The sequence below is a fragment of the Gymnoscopelus braueri genome (assembly GCF_963280865.1).
Source record: "Gymnoscopelus braueri genome assembly, chromosome: 3".
Lineage (NCBI taxonomy): Eukaryota > Metazoa > Chordata > Actinopteri > Myctophiformes > Myctophidae > Gymnoscopelus > Gymnoscopelus braueri.
Window position 1 is genome coordinate 38,007,750 of NC_137612.1, and position 22,676 is coordinate 38,030,425.

Consider the following 22,676-nt stretch of genomic DNA (forward strand, 5'->3'; position numbering starts at 1 on the left):
ACTTAGGCCTATGTGCTGACTTTGGTGAAAATATTGAAACAGTCAGATGAGGCTTCACCATGTAATTTCTGCAAATGGGATATTCTGGAGGAAAATCTAACAAAGGTTCATGACTGTAAAAACACAATTTAACAATGGTATGGTAGAAAGATCCACTCATAATAATAGAAAGGAACTTATGAATGATAACTATGAAAGGAACTGTAACAAAGAGAAACATCTTGTTTTGAAGTGTTTGTTGTGCCACTGTGTGATTGATAGCCCACATCTCATTTACACCATAAGGAACTTGTATTCATAGAAGATGACACAACAATGCTGTGTAATTAAATTAACAATACTTTCGTCTCAATTATAATTTCATAGACACAATAACATATAACTTTACAGTATGAGCCTGAGGAAAAACATGTGCTAGGGCCCAGTGTGTTGGCCTCTTGCTCAATTCTCTGAATTCAGATGGTTTTCAGACTTCTTGTTCGTGGTTGAAGAGCACCCTCTTGTGGCCACAGACACTACAGTTATGTAGACTCAGAGGGTTGAGCAAAGTGAAGATTTTCTTGCCTTTAATCTGCCTGTTTAAGTAACCTATAGGCCGCTACTGTACAGCATAAAATAGATAAGCATTGTAGGAAGCAACAGCATAGGTTACTTGCTTTTATGCTCTTGAAGATTTTTCAGCTTCAAACACTATGTAGGCTACCATAGAATGTTTCAGAAATAACACAGCCAAATTTAAACTAGCCAAACTAAAATGTATTTTTGAAAGAGTTTTTGTTGTGTAGGTACATATGCATATTGTGAGGGAAATAATGAAACAATGTGGTACAGCTAAACAAGACTTTTATGCAGTTTGCCTTTAAAAACTAAAATTTTAAAGGTGTCATTAAAAATCAGTTGATTGGAATATCTAGGCTACTAGCAGCACATATTTTGAAACCACAATATTCTTCAAAACAATTAAAACTATATGTTGTTCCTATTGCATCAGTGGACATCAGCAGAGATAGAAGTATTCTGACTAAATGCACAAAAATATGAAAGAAAAGATCAAAATGTCTAATTTGTGTTTTTATTCCCATTTTGTTAAGTCCAGTTAAATTATACTGTAACAAAACAAAATAAGCTTATTCTAGGCAAAGCTAGAATAGGAAAAAAAGATTGTTCCTAATAATTGCTATTTGGTTGCAGTAATTTTGTAGTAGCCATTTTGTTCACAAATAAGTCTCATAGTGCTTCATTGGGATGGTCTCAGTGTTGATAGGACTTGACATGTGGTTTGCTGTGTAGACCAGTGGTTGTGAAACTTTTTAAAGCTCAAGACCCAAAAGAGAAATTAGATAGCCTGGTACCCAAACTAGTGAAAATAGCAGATCTACAAGCTCACAAGACACGAGCTTGTAGATCGGCTATTTCACTACTTCTTAAACATTTGTTTTCTAATTAACGGATTTTTTTTTTTTTAATTCATGAAATTATTTTAAAATATCATTCAATTTTCAAGAAAAATGTTTTTTTTTTTTTTACATTTATTTGTCACCCATAAAACTGTGTCCGCGACACACAAATGGGTCCCGACCCACTGTTTGGGAAACAGTGGCGTTAGACTACTCAACACAACAGCTTCTTAAACATCTCTTTGTAGCCTGACTTCTACATCATTTCCCCATCGATTGTCACACGAGCAGCAAGCTGCCTCTCCCAACTAGATCCGATCCCAAATGAATGAGTTATTGGAGAGGCTTCCGACTCAAGCCTCCAATGATCCGCCATTTTCAGCAGATTGAACGCAGGTAGAGCAAAAAATCACAAGCCCCCCCGGTCAAATAAAACAGGTAAGTGCAACTACAGTCAGCTTTCTCAAACCGCCCTACATGGGGCTACATTGGAAAAAAGAAACGACCTCAAGCCACCTTTACTCCGATGATGATGAGCATCCAAGAACAGAACCGCGGTCGAGTCAATGACTAGCCAGGAGGATAATAACAATAAATGTCATCCTTTATGTGCGGTTTGGTTTAGATATTCACGCATACTTATTTTCGCTCAACTTTTTGATTGACAGCTACATTTGAGTCCGCTTTTGACTGAAGGAGTCTGATGTTCTGCTTGTTGTTGGAGAACATTTAAAAATGTCTCATCTACTCCAGTCTCCAGCGCTGGTGGATTAATAGGCAATCAAATTAATTGGCAAATTAAAAGTTTCTGCATTTTAACTATCCACTGAATAGCATGGTCAACGAACGATGCTCACATGTATAGGCCTGTCTGATATAGCGTTTCGAAAAAGGTGATAAAGTCTAAATTTGTGCTAGGAATTAGGAATTACCTAGGGACTATTTGGGAGGTTTCTTTATGGTAACATTATTTATAAACCCACAGACCATGATAAGCAGGCTGAGCTGCCTATTGTGTTTCGTCACAATTATCCTTACCCGGGGGACGGGTTGAGAGAATAACTGATGCCAACGGCCATTAATGCAAACTTTCTTAATTAAGCTATAAGGCTAAGCAATATCCCAACGACCACACACTATTATGAATAACTGGACATCAATTTCATATCGCCTATGGGGTAGAGTTCAGAAAGCCTATTGCTTTAAATAAAGTACAAGTCAACTTATATATTGCCCTTGTGGAAATTACCATATGAATGAAGTCATCACTGATTGTATTTCATTAATAATTATTTCTTCTTTATCTTTAGATGCCATTTGCCATGTGAAAGAAATCCCCTCCAATTTGATGTATGCTGGACTGTTTAAACAGGTGATAGCCTACTTCTATATCCCAAATTACTTGCCACATGATAAGACCAATTATGAAATTATGACATATCATGAACATGGATATTTGGCCTTTTCCTTCCTAGGCATAAAACAGAAGTCTGCCATTATTTCAGGTGCACGAGATCATGGCTAATGATGGGACTGTGGAAGAACTGGATGAAATTCCACCCCATGTGTGGAAGGGATTGCCTGACTATATGAAACTTGGACCATCTGCTATTAATCAAAACCGTATAGGTGAGGAGACAAATGTGGTTGTACCTTACTTTGATTATCACATTTTTCACCGGCGTTTAAAATAGGATAACATGTTGATTTTGCCAGGGCGTCAGTGGCTTAGGAGGTAGATTGGCTGCTTGGGAATAGGAAGGTTTCCGGTTTGATCCCCTGCTCCCCTCGGGAATAAAAAGTGTCCTTGAGCAAGACACTGAACTCCTTCTTGTATTTGTTTTACTGAAGTTAATGTTAGGAATACAGTTAGGTTTAGGCATAGTTTTACGGAGGTTACGTTTAGGAATAAGGTTAGGTTTAGGCATAGTTTTACTGAGGTTACGTTTAGGAATACCTGGTGGCGACCGTTCCGAGGTCGCCGGATTTGACCCGGCGCGAGCGTGATTTTAGGAGAGTGTTCTTGTATTCGGTGTAAGTGGTGACCATTCACTTCCCCACCCAGATTTTTCCTGTCAGTGCGGGAGATCGAACCTGGAACCTTTAGGTCACACACTGCTCTCAATGAGCAAGTTGAGCAAGCCAAGGTTAGGTGACTTTACCGCCTTCACGCCTTGGAGTAAGCTTTCTCTGCAAAGCTTTTCAACAAATGAATTTACTAATGCAAATATAATGGCCTAATTAAAGGGAAAGTTTCCTTGGCCAACTACATTGCACATATTGTACCTGGCTGGAATGTGTTCTGTATTATTTACCCTATCCTAACTATTAGGAACGGTGGACAGCTATTGAATAGCGCCCAGGACCTTGCTCAAGGACTTTTTGTTACAATGCCGGGTGAAGCCGGGATTGAACCAGTAACCTTTCATGGCGATCACTCTTTCTCCTCCTGAGCCACTGTAACTTTAAACCTCTAAAGTCGGCCAGGACACCAAGGACCCTTTCAAATTGCATTATAAAACAAAATGTGAGAAGCCAGAGGGTTAACCACTTAAAGCCTGAAGTAAACTTTGTTGTCAGAGGTCCCCCAGAGGTCCCCCAGAGGTCTTAGCTTGGCCCACTCCTTGTTTCCCTCTACACCAAATATCTTTGCCGAAAATAGCTTATATACAAGCTCATAATGCAACACAACATGTTGTGAGCTTGTAGATCTGCTATTTTTGCAGAATGTTTGCCTAGTATGACTTTGTGGTGGAATCTCTTGTGAGCAAGGCCAAGATGAGCAACGATGACAGACCAGTCCGCATGTTCTCTATTAATTCAGCATGAAGTACTAATCTATCACGTGGCAGAAGCAGGCAGCTCGCATGTAGTTCCTGGGTGCTTATATACCATCCCTATCAAGCAGACAGATTCAAACCTATTCTTACCTACCACTCAAGGTGTTTCAATGTGAGCATCCTGCCTCCATCACCAGAATTCATGTTGCAGTCCTAATATGTCCAGTCTGTCCTCTCATCTCTATTTGAATCACAGACCTTTAGACACAGTGGCTGGTCATTGTGACCATACTAGACATCATATTTGTCATGATGTTGCATTAATCTTAATATAGCATTTCAAGCGAGACCGTGATAAAACATACTAGTTAGTCTCTTAAGTCTGTCTAACCAATAAACATATGTGAGTATTTACTCAAATACATACACACAATGTACAATATGCATCTTGCTTATCACTGCATATAGAAATTCCCTTACAACATGCCAGAATAGGTTCATGTGGCGAATGTAACCTATAATGTTATAGGTCTTGGTTATGGCTAGACTGTCCTACATTTGTATTCCCAGGTGTCTGGGCCACTCAGGCCATTCCTAAAGGCAAGAGATTCGGCCCATTTGAAGGAGAGAGAAAAAAGAGATCTCAAGTGACGAGTAATGTTTACATGTGGGAGGTAAGCAAAACACTGTTCTGTTGGTCCACCGCACAGATTTGTTTCTATTGTACTATAGCAACCACAACTAAAGCCTGAGTTATACTTAGTTCTACACCGGTGTTGTGCACTTATCTTGTAGATGGGCTATATTGTGTGCGACACCTGCAACGCGTTGTGAGGTTGTAGATCAGCTATTCTTGGTGCTCAGCAGCACATGACGCGTTGTGAGGCTATAGATCGGCTATTTACGGTGTGCAATACCAGCATGCAATTAAGTCTAAAACCCTATAAAACAGGCTTTAGCTCTGTATCTAGAAGATTTTATTCCAACCTACAGTATATGAAGCTATACAACCATTTAAAAGTATGTCTAATTCACATTGCTGTGAAGGATAAAAAAGTGTTAAAACATAGACCATGGCTGTGTCTGAAATGATTCCCTACTCGCTATATAGGGAGTTACTGTATGTGTAGAGCACTGAAGAAAAAAAATAACTTTTGTACACTACTCGGGTCGCTGTTAATTACTTTATTGCTGTCGCAGAAACGTGCCAGATCAAGGTAGGCTGGTAGACCATTCATAATAAATACCGGCATGCATTTTTAACGCCGTGGTTCCAACGGAGGGGACACACACCCTAGAACAGTGGTTCTCAACCTGTGGGTTGGGACCCACATGATTTTGGGGGGACCCACATGATTTTGGGGGGATCCTCAGCTGACGGTGAAGTGACAATTTAAGGACTTTTTAATACCTCAAAAAAAGAAAGAAAAGAAAAAGGGCATCACTGCATCAAAAGTACTAAACAAACTATACTATAAAAACTGGTCAAACATTGACCAAATTGTCAAAGAATATAAGAGGCAAAATTTTTTGAAATAGCCGATCTACAAGCTCACAATGCCTCTGTGAGCTTGTTGATCTGCTATTTTCACAATTTATCTGTGGAACTACATCCCAAGTGCTTGTCAGGGTAGGGGGGTCCCCAGTTCAAATATGATTATTTTGGGGGGTCATGGCCTGAAAAGGTTAAGAACCACTGCCCTAGAAGAGGGTCTGTGTGTAAACTACTGAACCGATCAGCACCACATTTCTTGTGCCTGTAGGCAAAGGGGATAAATCCCAGAATATTCTTCAATTTTTTTTGTACTGAAATATTCAACTTTTTTATCATTTCATTTCATACTGGAAGTCAAAGGAGAAGCAAATGACTCCATATTTGGAATTCAATATGACGTCACGACCATATGACATCACACTATAATACGACATCTGAGATCCACATGGAAGTCATGCTGTTACTAGATCCATTCTTGTTGTGGTACATACTTATACTGGGTGTATTTTCCTAAATTAATAAAACTAGATGTCAGGGCCGCTTCGCGGCCCTCACATCTAGGCCCGATCCGAGGTTGGTCCAGACAGCACTGGCCTATAGTCACAATGCACACACGTCATGCGAAGTCCGGCCCCTCTGGCCTCTCCTCTCGGCTCCTCCCCTCTCCTCTCCTCCCTCCCCGCTTTGCTTTGCGGCCCTAACCTCTAGTCCCAACCTCCCAACCGTGGTCATGTGATAAGGAGGTCAGACTTCCTGTATCTGGTTGCTATGGCAACCTGCCAGATCAGGCTGAGGGTCTGATAGGCAAATCGCAAAATCAATCAAGCCGAGAGTCTGATCACTGATCGAGGTGGGGTGAGGAGCCTAAAACATAGCCAGAGCTCTGATCAACAGTCTGTGGCGGGTCTTGGAGGCATGTGGAGTGATCCTGTGCTTGCGAATCCCGCACGAACTTTCGGAGCTTTTGTCAATTATATAGTAGTAAGATAAGATAGTAAGATGTATACGCATATGTATGATGGATTAAGCTGCTCTCTCTCCTCATCCTTCTGACGTTTTTCTTTCAGGGCTATGCTTGATGCTGTACAGTGCTTGGTCAGTGACCATCGGTTGTACTTTTTAACTATGCATGGTGTACGGTGAATAGACTATATGGGCTAGAGTATACTAATTCCCACTGTACATTCGGACAGCACTACACAATAGTGAACTTTAACAATAGTGCTTTTGGACAGATACCATGTGTTACAGCTCCTTCTTGGGCAGAAATGCAGTCCTTAAACCGACTTTTTTCCACAGAGAAGGACATTCCTTGTTTTATAACATCCTTTCTGTTGTTGTGCTGTCTAGGTTTATTTTCCGGCACAGGGCTGGATGTGTGTGGATGCCACCGACCCCATGAAGGGGAATTGGCTGCGTTACGTGAATTGGGCCCACTCTGCTCAAGAACAGAACCTTTTCCCACTGGAAATCAACAGAGCCATTTACTACAACGTGTTACGGGTAGGTTATACTGATACTGCAGTGAAACTAATGTAAATGGCTCCCACGCCCTGTGGGCACATACAGTAGACAGGCAGGAAAGCAGAGACTCAAATTCTATTGATGGGGGGGGGGTGAAGTCAGTGCCTTCAGGAATCAAGATTATGATGTCAGAACTGTATTATCAGTATATAAACTCCTAAGACTTAACCATTCATGGTGAACCAACCCTGTCTACTTTGTTGAAAGGGGTCCCCCATTGGCCTGTACTTTCTGACCCCCCCCCATCACCAAAAATACCTGATCTACAAGTTCTTAACGTGTTGCGTTGTGACACGTTGTGAGCTTGTAGATGTGCTATTTTTGCTTAATGTTAACCTATTATGATAGGCCTAGAATATGGATGCTTGGGTTCATATGTATTTAAAAAAATATCACAGTATGTGAATACATTCTTATAGACACGATCTGGACTCCCCCATCATCTTGACATCTCGATAAGAGCATTTTAAAGTGTCTTGAAAATAATGGTGGTTATAGCATCCAGCCCTTCATCAAAACAATGCCAAGTTCCTCCCTCCTCCACCCCCCCCCCTTTCCTTTAGGATTTGACAGATTAGATGCACAGTGTTGGCCCAAATATTTTTTCCTCCTCGTCTCTCTCAGCAAGGAGGTGTGTGATTGGTGTATGTTGTCATCTCTCATTGTGTTGCAGCCTATAGGGCCAGGAGAGGAGCTGCTGGTGTGGTACAGTGGAGAAGACAGCCCTGAGATAACAGCTGCACTAGAGGAAGAAAGACTCAGCAGCCTGGGCAACAAGAAAAATCCACCCAGGGCAAAACGAGGTGAGGCCTGCCTTGTTGTGCTGTTGTGTGTTTATTTATTTTTTAAACTACGTGACATTTCTATTCGATGTCCTTCGTAGCTGTACGTTTTAAAGCGAACAGAAGTCGCTTGGTTTCTTTGCAAGCCCTTGTCGAAGTTGTAGCCCAACAACACGTTAGCTTGTTCGTTAGCTACCGAGGCTAGTCGCTACTAGCCGACCGACTGTCGGTTGGTTGACGATGTGTGTGTGAGTGTCTGGGGGCTTTTCCTTTACTTTACACTTCGGAACGTGAAACTCGTCGTTTTGCAAGCGCATTTGAGCCACCAAACGGCACGTATTGAGGACCCCATCCCATTTCTGCGGTACACGGAACTACCCAGAACGGCACCCGAGCAAACTTTTTAGCAGCTTTTTTGTGGCTGTTAACGCTGATGGTGACGTTTCGAGGATGTGACCTTTCCTGAGTTTCAGGAGCACGAAAGGCAAGCCATCCATCGGCGGAGAGACTCACTCCAGTTTGATGATGGCCTATAGCTTATAGTTAGCAAAACTAGCCAGCTATTACACGACTCAGAGCTGTGTTTGGAAGCTGCTGTGGATTCCACACAGGCCCACGATGGCTTTTTAAGTGGATTCACAAATGTGCCTGTTGTCTGTCACAATACCGTTCAGAAACATCCGCTTTTTAGCCCGTGGCCAAGCCAGGTATGTATGGCAAGTTAGCATGCAAGCTAACCAGTGTTGCCAGGTCGGCGGTTTTATAAGAGACTTTGGACTTCTTTTTATGTTAAGTTGCTTGTCAATATTGGTGGTTGCGGGTGTTGGGCTTGTTTCTAAAGTGTAGCTGCTTGTTTAGGCTTGCTTCCAAAAATAATAATGATTGAAACCAGTAGTTCTCAAAAAAGAATCAGGAAAATGTTTAGTGGCATGCAGGAAGCATTTGTGTTAAGAGTGTTTCAAAAATATTCCACATTTTATTGCTAGAGTTTTTGAATATAGCAGAAGCGACGCGTTGTGAGCTTGTATATCTGCTATTTTCAAATAGCCGATGCATATAGGTTTAGAGTGCTGAGCACTCTAAACATATTTGCTAAACCTATATACTCAGTGCTCATGTAGCCCATAGTCGCTTCTTTGGGGCTTGTTTTCCTAGACCTGGTTGCTTGTTTCTCTCTCAAAGTATGGCAACACTGAAGCTAACAGGCTAGGTCAAGGCTGGACGTGACAGACATCTCGTACAGGGTACAGATCATGTCAAGCTGACTGGAAATCGAAGTAGATCATAATTAATAAACTATTATCTCGGTACAGAATAGAGATAGTTAATCACTGATTGTAATTAATTAATAGTTATTGTGCTAGTTTAAGACTATTTTAAGACTAAAGTGTTTACATCCTGTGTTGCCAGGATGTAAACGCCTGCAAACTTTTAAAGGTATCCGTTAAAAATTAACGCCAATGATAGACAAGTTAACATTTTCATTTGAAGTAGCTAGAATCTGAGAACACTATGGAAACTAAAACGGTGCAGACGAGCCCCCTGATTAAACAAAGTACAGACCACAAATGGAGTCCCACCTTTCCTGTCCAATATGCAAACACTGATTTAGCTGACTAGAAATGTCTTTTAAAGTAGTCAAAATGAACTTTGGACACAGTGTTTCATAAAGGAAAATCGCATCACTGCAACAGTGCAATTCAAAGTGGGTTCACAAAGAGGAGAACAACTAGATAGATAACAATGTATATTGTGAGATATCTGATATCATCAGTTGGTGTCTATTTTTGATAAGGCTTTTGCTCTGCATTGTGTTGTCAATGTTTTTGACAACATAATTAAGAACTGAATAAATTCTTTTTTAGTTTAAATTGTGTCAAAGTTAAGTCTTTAGTAATCCAGGGGAGAGAGCACAAACACATTGGTATGGAGAGCCAGGGCAATAAGGTCATGACTCATGTGGTTATTGGACTGTGCAGGTTGAAGAAAGGCTGCTAAGATTTATTATTTACCGATACTAGTACCACAAGAAAATGATATGTTTAGGCCTCACTAATATTGTCACTAAAGTTACTTGTGTGTGTTATGTAGTAAACTTGTAGTAAGCTAGTTGTAATCTATGTAGTAAGCTAGTTGTTATCCAAAAACAAACAAAATACAGAAAATCTGATCTTTCTCTGGAATTATTTTCAGATGCCACAATGTAAAGATTGTGTAGGGCGAAAGTTTGGCCCTAGGCCTACATCTTCTAAATGTTTTATTGCATTTAGAAATAGTGTTGCACAATCACATTGTCATACTATATGATGTTTTACTTTTGAATGGACATTATTGTTGAGGAAATCTTTAAATAGATATAATCCTACAGGCAATAGCCTCTGGTACTGTCTTCTCCTTAAATACTGCATTGCAGTGCCTTTTTGGCTGCTCTGTAGTAAAGTGCATAGTGAAGGTTGCACAATTTAGCCAACTAATCTTACTCAGTTTTGTCCAACTTCAACCCGTCCGCCACATTTCTAAACATGCACAGCAGGGTTTGATGTTACATACATATTGAGTTACTGTCTCACAGTCACATTAAATTGAGCTGTATAGGCTTGTTTTAAATAGTATGTTATTCCAAATCCTAGAAGTATTTTGTTGTAAATTAATTGAGCGTTGTAGGCTTGTTTTAAATAATAATAGTTATTCCAAGTCCTAGAAACATTTGGTGTGCTAGTGCTGAAGCGCAGAATGCCTTTGACCATACTGGTCAGATGACTGACCTGCAGCATGTGTTTCTGAGGCATGACTTTGGCTTTGTGGGCCAGGACAGATGACCTTGTTGTCACAGTAACTCCAGTGATGACTGGGTGTGTAAGCGCACACACAGCCTCTTGAGACCGAACAAGCTTGAAATTCAAAATGGTCTCCTACTCTGGGAACCTTTGCTCGTTGACACAGGCATATTATATCTTCTTATTTTCTGGTTATTTGATAGGCACAGATGCAGTATACATAAACACACTGAGTGGCTACCCAATGCAAGTACCATGAGTGTTTATAGCATATGTTAATTTGGAACAGGCCACACCTGTCCCAGGTATATTTGTGATACTAGACGGTGTAGTTACAGTATCAAGTCCGGAACGAGCAAGTTGGAAATGCATGCCCCACCCGGTTATGCATTACCCATTGTACCTGTTGTGGGGGTACTCATCAGAGTACCCAGTGTGCTACACACTACCATGACCAATCAACTAAATATGGAGACACTGACACACCAAGTTTAATGTCGTTTGGTCGGCTGGTGCGCGAGTTATACCAGGGACAGACAGACACGCAGAGGTTTTATGAATTTATAGCTAGATGTAAATAGACGTCATATTATTCAGTAGGTGTTTGAATCTTTTGGTATGTATCCCACGATTCGATTCCAATTCTTGGGGTCACGATTTAAAATGATTCCCCATCAAATTGAACATTTTATGTTAAATTATTAGGCCCACCTGGTCGTCCTTTATGACTGATATCAGGTAGCTTGCAAATTATATACATCTATAACATTTATGACTGATATCAGGTAGCTTGCAAATTATATACATCTATAACATTAGGCTAACTTAAAAATCTCAACTTTCCCCATCCCCCAGTCTGTTTACCGAAAGAACATAGTCACTTGAGGATCCAGTCAGACAGGGTGAGGAGGGTCAACAAGAGGTTTTGAATTAAGTGTTGCTGTAGTTTTGTGGGCCATATAGATTAATAATCACACGCAGGTCAATTGCCCCTCCAGCCTATAGAAACGTGTCCGTGAGGATGCAGCCAATTAGGTGCAAGCTATCCATCTGGGGTATGGGATGTACCTGACTGTCAACCGCACACATGCAACTACATTATAATTTGTATCCTAGCTGATAATAATATAATCACCAACATTGTCTTGTCAATCTTGTTGATTGGGGATATTTGCAAAATGTGTCTTCCACACACAGAGTTGTATTATTATACACATGGAGGGAGAGAGCGAGTGATGGAGAGAAAGAGAGCTGCAGATATACATAAGTGCATCCAAACGCTTGCTTTCAATTATGACAGAGCTGGCTGTATTTGTTCCTGCTCCATTTTAGCAACCAACCAGAAATGGACAGAGTGACACAGCCGTTAGCAGCTACTAGTAGCCACAGTGCTTGTTGCACAGCAACTACGGAAGATGGGAAGACAAAAGTCAAGTCAATCTGAACTTTTTGGGGGGGAAGTTTGGGAAATTGTGAAAATGTTATATGGATACATTTTTAACTTGTCTTACTTGTAGTATCATTGCATTTGTGCTAATGATTGTTCTCCAGCTTAGTTCCTGCTTTAGGGATTGGCTAATAAGGCTACTAGGCAAAGCAGGGACTGGCCTTGGGCTTGCCACAATGTTTTGAAACAGTTGGCCTACAGTAAACGGAGTGTTTAACAAAGCGTATCCATGTGTTCCATTTTACGGCACATTGTCATTATATATTATTATTATTACTACTATACCTTTTTTTTAATAAAAGGAAACATGCAATGTTGTAATCTCCAAAATGAAAGTTACAGTTGAAATGTCATTCTTGGTGCTAAAACTGTCAAAGATCTGCAAGGCCCTTGTGAACTTGGTGGTGTAGACTGTACTGCAGAATGCAGACCTTTTTTGTTTTTCATCTTTTCTCTTTGTGTTCGTGTTTACATTGTAGACCTATGTGTTTGCTTTAGATCGAGCCTGTTGTAATGTATGTACTGTATGCATTTCTCCCAAACAGCAAGGAGCAAGGTGCTGGAGAGAGCCAGACAGGCTGGTTTGGGTGGATTCCAGGGGCTCAAGCAAACGAGCAGAACCAAACTTCTTATCACAGAGATGTGGGATGGGGAAGGTGAGTTGTCCTTTTATCATTGAAACTCAGTGTTTTTAAGACTCACCGTGTCTTTTGATGTTAAAATGACATTGGTATCAGTGTATCCTGTCATGTTAACAGGTTTGTTGCTGTGAGTAGTCAGGGTGTTCCACTAGTGTAGATAATGTCCAGCTGGGTAGAAAAAAGTAGCCAGGTGGGGGGACTGGATGGTCTGTCTGACATTTTATTGCTTTATTTTTTACATTATTTCTATATTTGTTTCATAGTACACAACAATAATGCAGGAGACAAAATGACAGAAAAATATGACCAACAATACATACATAAACAAAGACCAACTAGACAATCAAATAATTTAAGAACAAAAGATGAGAAAGGACACACATGGTCGGGATCAATGACCATCAGAAAGCAGGGATAGCTAACATGGGTGGGATCAATGACCATCAGAAAGCAGGGATAGCTAGAGTCCACAAGTAAAGGATGCACCATAGCAGCCAGACATCCAGATCTTATACTCAACTATTGTCAAGCAGTGCCAGGAATGGCATCCGCAGTTTTTGGAACTTAGCTTGTGTATTCTGCCCGTCAGGAGGGATTTGCTCCATCTTAGCAATGGAGAGCATCACGTATAGCCATCTCTTGAAACATGGAGAAGTTGGAGACTTCTCCATGTTTCAAGAGATGACTTTTTTTTTTGGCAGCAGCTATACCTGCCTTAAGCAGGAGGGAAGGGCCCTTGTCTCATCAGAGCAACCAAATCTCGCCAATGAACAATCTGGCTGAATATCACTTTCCCATTGTCTGGAGAACGAATTGAATTGGACATTGACAGAATAAATGTGACGGAGAACCCTCTGCAGTACCACATCTATCGCACATAGGGGAGACTGATGTGTAGATTTGACTACGTTTAGTTTTGGAGTAATGCAATCTGTGCAATCTGCGCACCGACGCCCCAAAAGCAGCAATAAAGCGGGAAACTAAATGTTTTAGAGTTTGAATGTGAGACATTATTGCTCGATTATTGACATTTACATACTAGAGTAGCATTTACTAAAGTAATATTCTCTGTAGATCTCCCAGGTTGTCTGCGTCCTCAGACTAGGTCTCTAGCTGGTTGTGTGCCTAACTCATTTGCCCCTTTATCCATCATTCTGATCTGTTGGTCAGAATCACCCGATCAAATTATTATACACATTGCGCTCTGTTTATTTCCCAGCAGATCTACGAGCTCGGCACGCATTGCGGACGCAATGTGCGCTGAGCTTGTATTGTTACGTGACCATCTTAAACCACGTGTAAGGGTCCATTGTTGCCATCGCACTATGGAGTATAAATGAGGCTTATATTTGGCCCAAATCTCGTTTAACCTCAGCGATTGTCGCTGACCTAAATGTAATCCGATTCTTAATTTTACAGTGGTGGCGATCTACCATAACGTAAGCAACCAAGGTTTACCAATGTGTTGGATGCCTGGACTTGCATGTGAAATAAAGAAATGATCAGCTCGATAAAACCAATGATTTAATAAAAACATCTATTAATAATCTATCATATTTTGGTCATGTCATTATAGGCAAAAGGTTAAACAAGACTGTTCACTAATAGTGAAAATAGCATTTATTGTAAGATATGCAGAAATCCCAAAAATATCTTTCAATGAATCGATTGAATAATTGCCAAGAAAATAGTTTCAGCCCTAGAAACATACACCAAGCAAGTATTGTAGACCAATGCAAGCGTTTAGTGACAGGCGGTGTATATTTTGTTTTCGTGACAAATGCTCAGTGACGCACTTGGTTGTGAGGCTCCTTATGTCATTAGTATAATGAGTTTTAGGGTGACCAGGCAGGAGATGCGTCAGTACGCCCCAAAAGAAGCAATAAAGCGGGAAACTAAATGTTTAGAGTTTGGATGTGAGAGAAGACCAGGCAGGAGATGCATCAGTAAAAAAGTGGAACACCCTAGTACCTTGACAAAGCCTCACACTGATGTATCTAATACATTCTCTCTAATAAATTCTCTCCAGGTCCTAATGAGGAGGACGAGAGGCCGTCGCCACGAGGGCCCTTGCACGGTGTCCAGGAGCCTTCTCCACTGGGAAATGCTGACCACACAGTGATGCAGGACAAGTCTGTGGTAATGACGGGATACAGGGAGGCTGAACCCCAGCAGCTACTTCCCATGCAAACTGCACAGCAGTTGTCTGCGGCTGAGTTGATGCAAAATAATCACCGGCCTGACCCTTTGTGTGGTCACATGGGTGAAAAGAGCGCTAAGGACCTGCACTTTGGGACACAGTCCGCCTCCCTTCCTGAACCAGATGCTGATCCTGACCTTGACCCTGACCCCGACGGCGACCTTGAAGATGACCCCCATGGAGAGTCTCATCCCTGTCAGCACTGTGAGCGACATTTTTCCACCAAACAGGGCTTGGAGCGCCACGTCCACATCCACACCACTGCTAACCAGCAAACGCACGCCTTCAAGTGCCGCTACTGCGGCAAGTCCTTTGGCTCACAGGTGGGGCGGAGGCGGCATGAGAGAAGACATGAGAATGGGCCGAAGAAAAGGCCCGGTTCTCTGGCTGGGACAGCCACTGTTCTCAGTCCTGTGGTGCAGACCGACGGTTCAAGTCCCGACTGCACCAGCCCAACTAGTCACTACATAACCACTGGGTCCCAGTTTCCCGGGGGACCTCTGCAGAATGCAGAGGTCATGAGGAAGGAATCGGGGCATGATGCAGATCGTCCATTCCTACTGGACGAGAATGGCGACTCAAAAGAGCTCCACCCTTGCAAGTACTGTAACAAAGCTTTTGGCACTCAAATCAATATGCGTAGGCACCAGCGGAGAATACATGAACGTCACTTGCTGCCAAAGGGAGTCCGCAGGAAAGGCATGCTGCTACAGGAAAACCAACAGCAGCAGCAACAACAGCAGCAGCAGCCGCCTGATGAATCCCCTAGCACCAGCCCGCCACCCGTCTATGTGCCCAGCGCAGACACAGAGGATGAGGCAGACCGAGAGGATTACGTGGTGGACGTATCCAAAAACATCTCAGAGAATTTGAGCTTCTACATAGATGGAAAAATTCTGTCCACCAGCACGGTTAGCACCTGCGAGGTGATCGAGGTAGATTCCAGATCAGCATTGTTTGGCCTTGATGCGGTTATCTTAAGCCCAAATCAGTTCAATCAGGCACTCAAAATCGAAGGCAGAAGCAACTTTGTGAAGCAGGTCTCCAGCATAGGCCAGCCAACATCAAAAAGGAGAACCTCTACTCCGCCACTCATTCCCACTCTGAAAATGGAAACAGAAACGGGTTCCTCCACATCTTCGTCGTCTTCCTCCACATCATCCTCGTCCAACTTGTTAGTGGGAGGAGTAATACCTCAGTCCACAGATTCATTAGCATTTCAAAGGGAGAAAACAGTCTATCTCTCCCCAAAGCTGAAACAGCTCCTTCAGACACAAGACAGCCAGAAGCCCACTATTGCCCTGATAGCAGAAAGTCATAGGCTGGCCTCCCCGCTGTCTGTCACCTCACTGCCAGGGGCCTCTGGCAGGTTCAAGAGAAGAACGGGCTCCCCTCCCTCATCTCCGCAGCTCAGCCCTGCACAGAAAGCAGAGAGCTGCAAAACAGAGGTGGGGAGCTCATACATGCTCAAGGTGCCAAAGCTGGAAAGCTACTGTGCATCTCCTGCTGGGAGCCTGTCGAGCAAGGACGACGGGGACACCATGAGCTCTTCTGGAAAGGATATGCGCAGCTGGTCTGCCTCTAATAGTGGCGGAAATTCCTGCAATCAGCAGCCCTTAGACCTGTCCAGTTCTGTCAGCAGGAGAACTGACAGCTTTAGCAAGGTGCATGGGGATTCAGCTCTGGATCTAAGCATACATCGGAAGAGCACAGTGGAGCCTGAATCAAAAGGTCCGGCCCCGCAGCCCCCATCTAAGAAAAGGAAGCCCAATACGTGCATGCTTGAGAAGGTGCTGATGAATGAGTACAGTGGTCTGACCTCTGCAGGGGATGAGGGCCCCTCCGCCTTGGCAAGCCTAGGCTGTTTTCAGTCTCTATCTCCTAATATGGCATTGGAATCGGCCCACCCCTCTCCACCCTCCCTCACCCCCGTCACTATGCACCCCCCCTCACCTGGCACTTCCAGTATGACATCTCCGACACCACCTCCCCCTGTACTCCCCACGATACCCTCTCCCCCAGGCATGGCTGGCTCTCCACTCTCTCAGCCCTCAGACTGCCCCACATCACGACCTCTCCCTGTCCTGTCTCCTAAAATCTCTCCCAAATCGATCGACTATAAGCGGCTGTCAGACGCAGAGGAGACATCATTAGCCGTTGAAAATCCAGATGATGGAGATGAGAGCTGTATTCCCGAGTCAGTGGACTCTGCCCCTCTAACGCCAGTCAAAGATCCTCACAGTAGTTCAACCACACCGAGCCAGCCTGAACCCATAACAGAGACAGATATTCCTCGGACTATGAATGGTGAAGACATGCTTAACGGTAAACGGAGTCGAGATCTTGATTCAATGAATGAAGGGAGTCCCCAGTGCTCTGACGCTGCTGTCTCACCATCACAACCAGAAGCCTCGTCCTCACCCTCCCTTTGTCATCCTCTTCCTGTATCACATGACTCTTCCGCTCCATCAGCGTCAGCAGCCATCACGCACATGATAAAAGAGGAGCCCCCTCACTGCACGGATGAAGATTTGTCCGATTTGAACCCCACAACTCATGATGCCGTTGACTCTTCACCTAAGGATGGTGTTGACTCCTCAACTCATGATGGCGTGAACTTTTCGCCTCAGCCGCCTGCTCCTGAGAACCCCTCCGAGGAGCAAGCTGAGGACTCTGAGACGTATTGCAAGACGTTTGTGTGTAACGTCTGTCATGAGCCTTTCCGTTCCATCAAAGAGCTTGGCACACACATCTCGGAGCACGCCTTGGAGTGGCCCTTTAAATGTGAGTTCTGCGTGCAGCTGTTTGGGAACGCTGCAGCCCTGCTAGCTCACCGGACGGCCCTCCACGGTGTGGGCAGGATATTTGTGTGCTCTGCTTGCTCCAAGGAGTTTGCGTTCCTGTGTAACCTGCAACAGCACCAGAAGGACCTGCATCCGAATGAGACATGCACGCACACTACGGTTGAGAGCGGAAAACTCAGGCTGCAGAACTACACAGACCCATCCAGGGCCAAAGAGGAAAGCAGTCCCTCAACGCCAGCACCAGAGACTTCTGAAGAGGCTGCCCCACACAGTGAGTCTAATCTGACCCCAGAGGAGCCCGGTGTGAATGGTAAGAACGGAGATGATGGTCCAGAGGATCCCACTGAGGAGCTGTACACTACAATAAAGATAATGGCTTCAGAAGGAGGGAAGCCCAAATGTCCCGATGTCCGCCTGGGCATAAATCAGCACTACCCGAGCTTTAAACCACCTCCTTTTCCCTACCACAGCCGTTCTCACGCTGGGACGGTAGCCTCGGCTACCAATTTCACCACTCACAACATACCACAGACCTTCAGCACTGCCATTCGCTGCACCAAGTGTGGCAACAGTTTTGACAACATGCCCGAGCTACACAAGCACATATTGGCCTGTGCCAATGCCAGCGATAAGAAGCGTTACACTCCGAAGAAAAACCCCATCCCACTTAAACAGATTGTGAAACCCCAGAATGGAGCGTTGTCGCCTGCTGCAGCTGGTGCGGGGCAAAATGCTTTCCGCAGAATGGGGCAACCGAAGAGGCTGAATTTCAGCCAAGAGCCTGTTGGTAAAACAAAAATGAGTTCTCTCAGCAAGAAGAAAAACCAGCTTATCCAGAAGGCAATTTCACAGAAAAATAAGGTCGCTAATACTGTGAAGAAGGGTGCTGTTAAAGTTGAAGTTGTAGAGCAGGAGATGCATGTCTGTCCCCACTGCAGTCGGGAGTTTACCTATCCCGCCAGTCTCAATAAACACATTGCAGTCAGCTGTCCCAAGAAGCCCGTCATTAAAAAAGGCAAGAAAGGTGTTGCAGAGGTGAAAAAAGAAGCACCTCCAGATGTAGATAAAAGCATGAGCCTGAGGAGCAAAGCCTCAGATCTAGAAACCCAGCAGGCCGTGCCAGAGCCGGAGCCGAGACCCCTGGGAAAAACCAGGGCCCGCAGCTCGGGTGCCGCAGAGCCTGAACCCCCGCAGACGAGTAAAGGAAAAAACGCTGCTCCGTTGCGCCGTCCCAAGAGGCCTGCCTCATTCCCAGCCTCCCCAGTATCCCCTGGCAAGAAAAGTAAAAAGGGCCAAGTTCAATCTTTACCTCCGACCCCCTCATCTTCAGACACTCCCAGTGACACTGCGCAACGGCCGACCATGAGAATGCAGCGCATGGGCAAAGAGCCTGCACCCAAGAAGGCAGGAGAGGTCAAACTGCCGCTACAGCAGTCGAAGAAAGAGGAACGGTTCTCTCTGCGAACAAGGGAGAGAGTGGGAGGTCCAGTCACCAGAAGCTTGCAAATTGCCAACACAGTAGCTTCTGTGGAGGTGAAAACTGAGGAGCTTCCTTCCCAAGAGCCAAAAGAGACTCAGGTAGGCTATTTCCTTGAGGCCATTGAATTAATAAATACCTGAGCACGAATTGGAGCAATTTATGAATACATTGTCAAGTGTCAGTTTTAAAACTCGATTCAACTAAATAAAAAAACAAATAGAATCAAACTCTATTTGTATAGCACATTTCCAACGACCAAGGTCGGACCAAAGTGCTTCACAGAGCATATTAAAATACAGACAGGCAAGAAAAGAGAGAAATTAAAACGGAGGGAGAAAGAAAAGAAACATGACACAACAAGAAAATGAAACGGCATATCAATATATGCAGCATATCAAAGGTAGGTTGTGAGGGCCAGGGTAATTGTGTGGTCAAACGGCATTGAAAGCGAGCGAGAAAATAATTGTCTTCAGTAAGTTAGTGAATGTGGAGTGGCAGGTTGTTCCAGAGTCGGGGACCGGCCACCGTGAAGGCTCGTCCCATTTGGTCTTGTAATGCGTATCAGGCACAATCAACATATAATGACAACAGGCTTAAATGTATGGTAGGCAACACTCTTGTAATAAAATATTGTTAAAATGTCATAAGCTATTAATTACTAGTTCAGACGTGAGCAAAAATATGGTTTGCCGCCTGGTTTGTGCAGCCTCAAAAGTTCCTATTCCGTGGCAATAGGACCCCCTGAAGAGAAGATTTGTGTTTAAAAATGCAAACGTATTCAAACATTTTCAAAAATAGCAAATGTCGGCTCCTGTGTACTTTTTTTTAATACTATGTATTTTTGGCAAAACATGCTATTTTCAACTGGCTGCAACTATGGAATGGATTACCGAATTTTTGACCCGTGTGTGTGTGTGTGTGTGAGATGAGGGGATCGCCCTGAGGACGGTGATCACGGATTGTTTTTGTTGACGATTTTAACGATTGAATTTTTTTTTAAATATGCTGGCACTGGCTGTACCCTGTTTTAAAAAACCTCTGGCACTCAATGTGTTAAAGACAAAGTTAAAACAAACAAAAAAACACCTTTAACATTTGGTGACAGACTTATATAAATGCTGTTTTAGTTGAGTCATAAATCTTGACATTAGTGCACAAATGAAAACAAGTCCTGATTACTTTCCTTTTTGTCTTGTGCTTCTATAGGAGTCACTGAAGTGAGCCATGTGGACATTATGGAGGGGAATATGTTGGTCACCTCTCAGGATCTGCTCTGGACTAAGGCACTGACAGCAGCGAGGCTGACCTTATTTTGCGGTGGGCACATTCACTCAAAACAAGTGAAGTCTGCTTATCTCTAATGCCTAGCTGTCTGTATCTTCCATTTATCTTCTGAACTGAGCCTGGATTTTTGACAGCCTTGCAAAAAAAGGAAGGGGGGAGCAAACTGACTGTAAACGACAAGATAATATATACAATTAGTGTCATTACTTGACCCAAAACAGTACAATTAGGGTTCTGTTATGTTCGAAACAGTACAGTGAGGTTTCCGTTATGTTTAAAAGCTGATATATTGCAGATGGCAATCACATATCAGTTCACACACAACTGTCTATTTTTGCTCCATATTTCCCTGGTTTGGTTGTTTAGATTTTCAGATGTTTCCGGATCATCTTAATGCATGTACTGATTAGAGTATACTAGACGAAGCCAATTTCCCTGTCTCTCCCATCACCACTTGCACAAACTTCAGTTAATACATTGATTTGCAAATGAATATGTTTGATTTAAATGTCTGTAGTCAATATATTGTAGAATATTTTTAATTGGCAGTTTATTTTTTGTTTGGGGAAACAAAGATGAAAATGGCAGTGGCTTGCTGCAAAACATGGTCCTCAGGAACACTGTATATGTGTGTATGTTAAAATGTGTGTATGGATATTGTTGGATGTGTGGTCAACACAGCTATTCCTTTGATCTCAATCTCAAGTATATTTTTACTTGCTGTCTTGCTTTTTTTTTTTCCATTTCTTATCTGAACATTAGAGCAGATAGTTTGTTGCAAAATTGGGGAATTATATTTTGTCACCCTGAAAATCTTGTCATTTACCAGTCTTGGAAGAACACTGCCACAGATGTCCGTTGTTTTTGTCTATTTGGGGTTCAGTATCTCTGCAAATCCTTAATTTGTATTCATGTGTCACTCGTATAGCCCAGCATTATCTTACTGCACTTTAAAATTAACATCTGCCAAAATTCTAGATTGATCAGTATGAAACCTGAAATAATTTGGTTAATATGTGAATGATGGAATGTATTCACTTCATTACTGAAGCCTAATTTATACTTCATCGCTCAATGAAAATAATGGATTTGTTTTGTTGAGACATGGCCGTCCGAGGAAGTATAAGTTAGCCTTGACACTAGGTTGCCTCACTACATCTGTGCAACTTATTCATCAAAAGTATACTATAGCATGTTTCTTTTATTAAGCCTAAGGAGCTTAATACTTAGTACACCAATACGATACATGATTTAACTTGAACGTTAAAGACAGTGTGACATTTGATTTGAAATGGTTGCTGTCAAGGTTTTGGCACCTGGAGAAGACCAACCAGCATTAGCCACAGTGTTATGTTGTAAGTACGGCCTTGAAAACTCATTTACTTCTGTCCCAGGCTCCAAAATGTCATGTCGTATATAATTTATAGATAATTTCTGTATCTTAATGTTTGGAGGATGGTCACTTTGTGTAGGTGAGTTGACCTGTTAATACATGATAAATAAGATATCCTTAAATCCCAATCGAAAATGAAGTGCTTTATTTTATTTTTTACTCATCCCATTTACAGTTCTCCCCTTATCTCGCTCCGGACCATACTTTTATTCAACTGAGACAGCTGATAGGGCTGGTGCTCAAATCCTCATAGCATGTTCTGCAAAAAGATATTGAACAATTTTGATTTATAGCTAATTTATATTTCCTCATGAAATCTGTTTTGCCTTTCAGCATCAATATTATGTGTTTGAAGATGAACAAAGACAAATATCCCTATTGACCTCATAAGTAAAGCATTGCTGTAATTGACGTAATAAAAACCTTTTTCAATTTGGATTAAGCTTTTATTTTGCTTGTTTATAAGAGCCCCTGTCATTCCCGGATATATGCGTTGTGACTAGACTGGTAAGACAGGAATTTGTAGCAGAATCAAAATGAAAAACGCCCATGGCATTGAGCTGCGTGGAAGTTTATATAACTTCAAGGGAAACCGCTTGTAAATCTATCTTAATATCTTGTATTTCCATAGCAATATGTTCTGGCAAGTTTTGTGAATAATTTAGCAACTAA

The 22,676-nt window shown here is 42.7% G+C and overlaps 1 protein-coding gene across 1 annotated transcript; it reads left to right on the forward strand.

The window, feature by feature from the left end:
- The first annotated feature begins 7,796 nt into the window (after positions 1-7,796).
- On the forward strand, positions 7,797-22,442 carry prdm2b (PR domain containing 2, with ZNF domain b). Its single transcript, XM_080423758.1, has 4 exons — positions 7,797-7,999; positions 12,748-12,858; positions 14,873-19,425; positions 20,534-22,442. Exons 1-4 carry the CDS (start codon positions 7,843-7,845, stop codon positions 20,546-20,548), a joined length of 4,836 nt encoding a protein of 1,611 aa, XP_080279884.1. The 5' UTR covers positions 7,797-7,842; the 3' UTR covers positions 20,549-22,442.
- Positions 22,443-22,676: the final 234 nt, after the last annotated feature.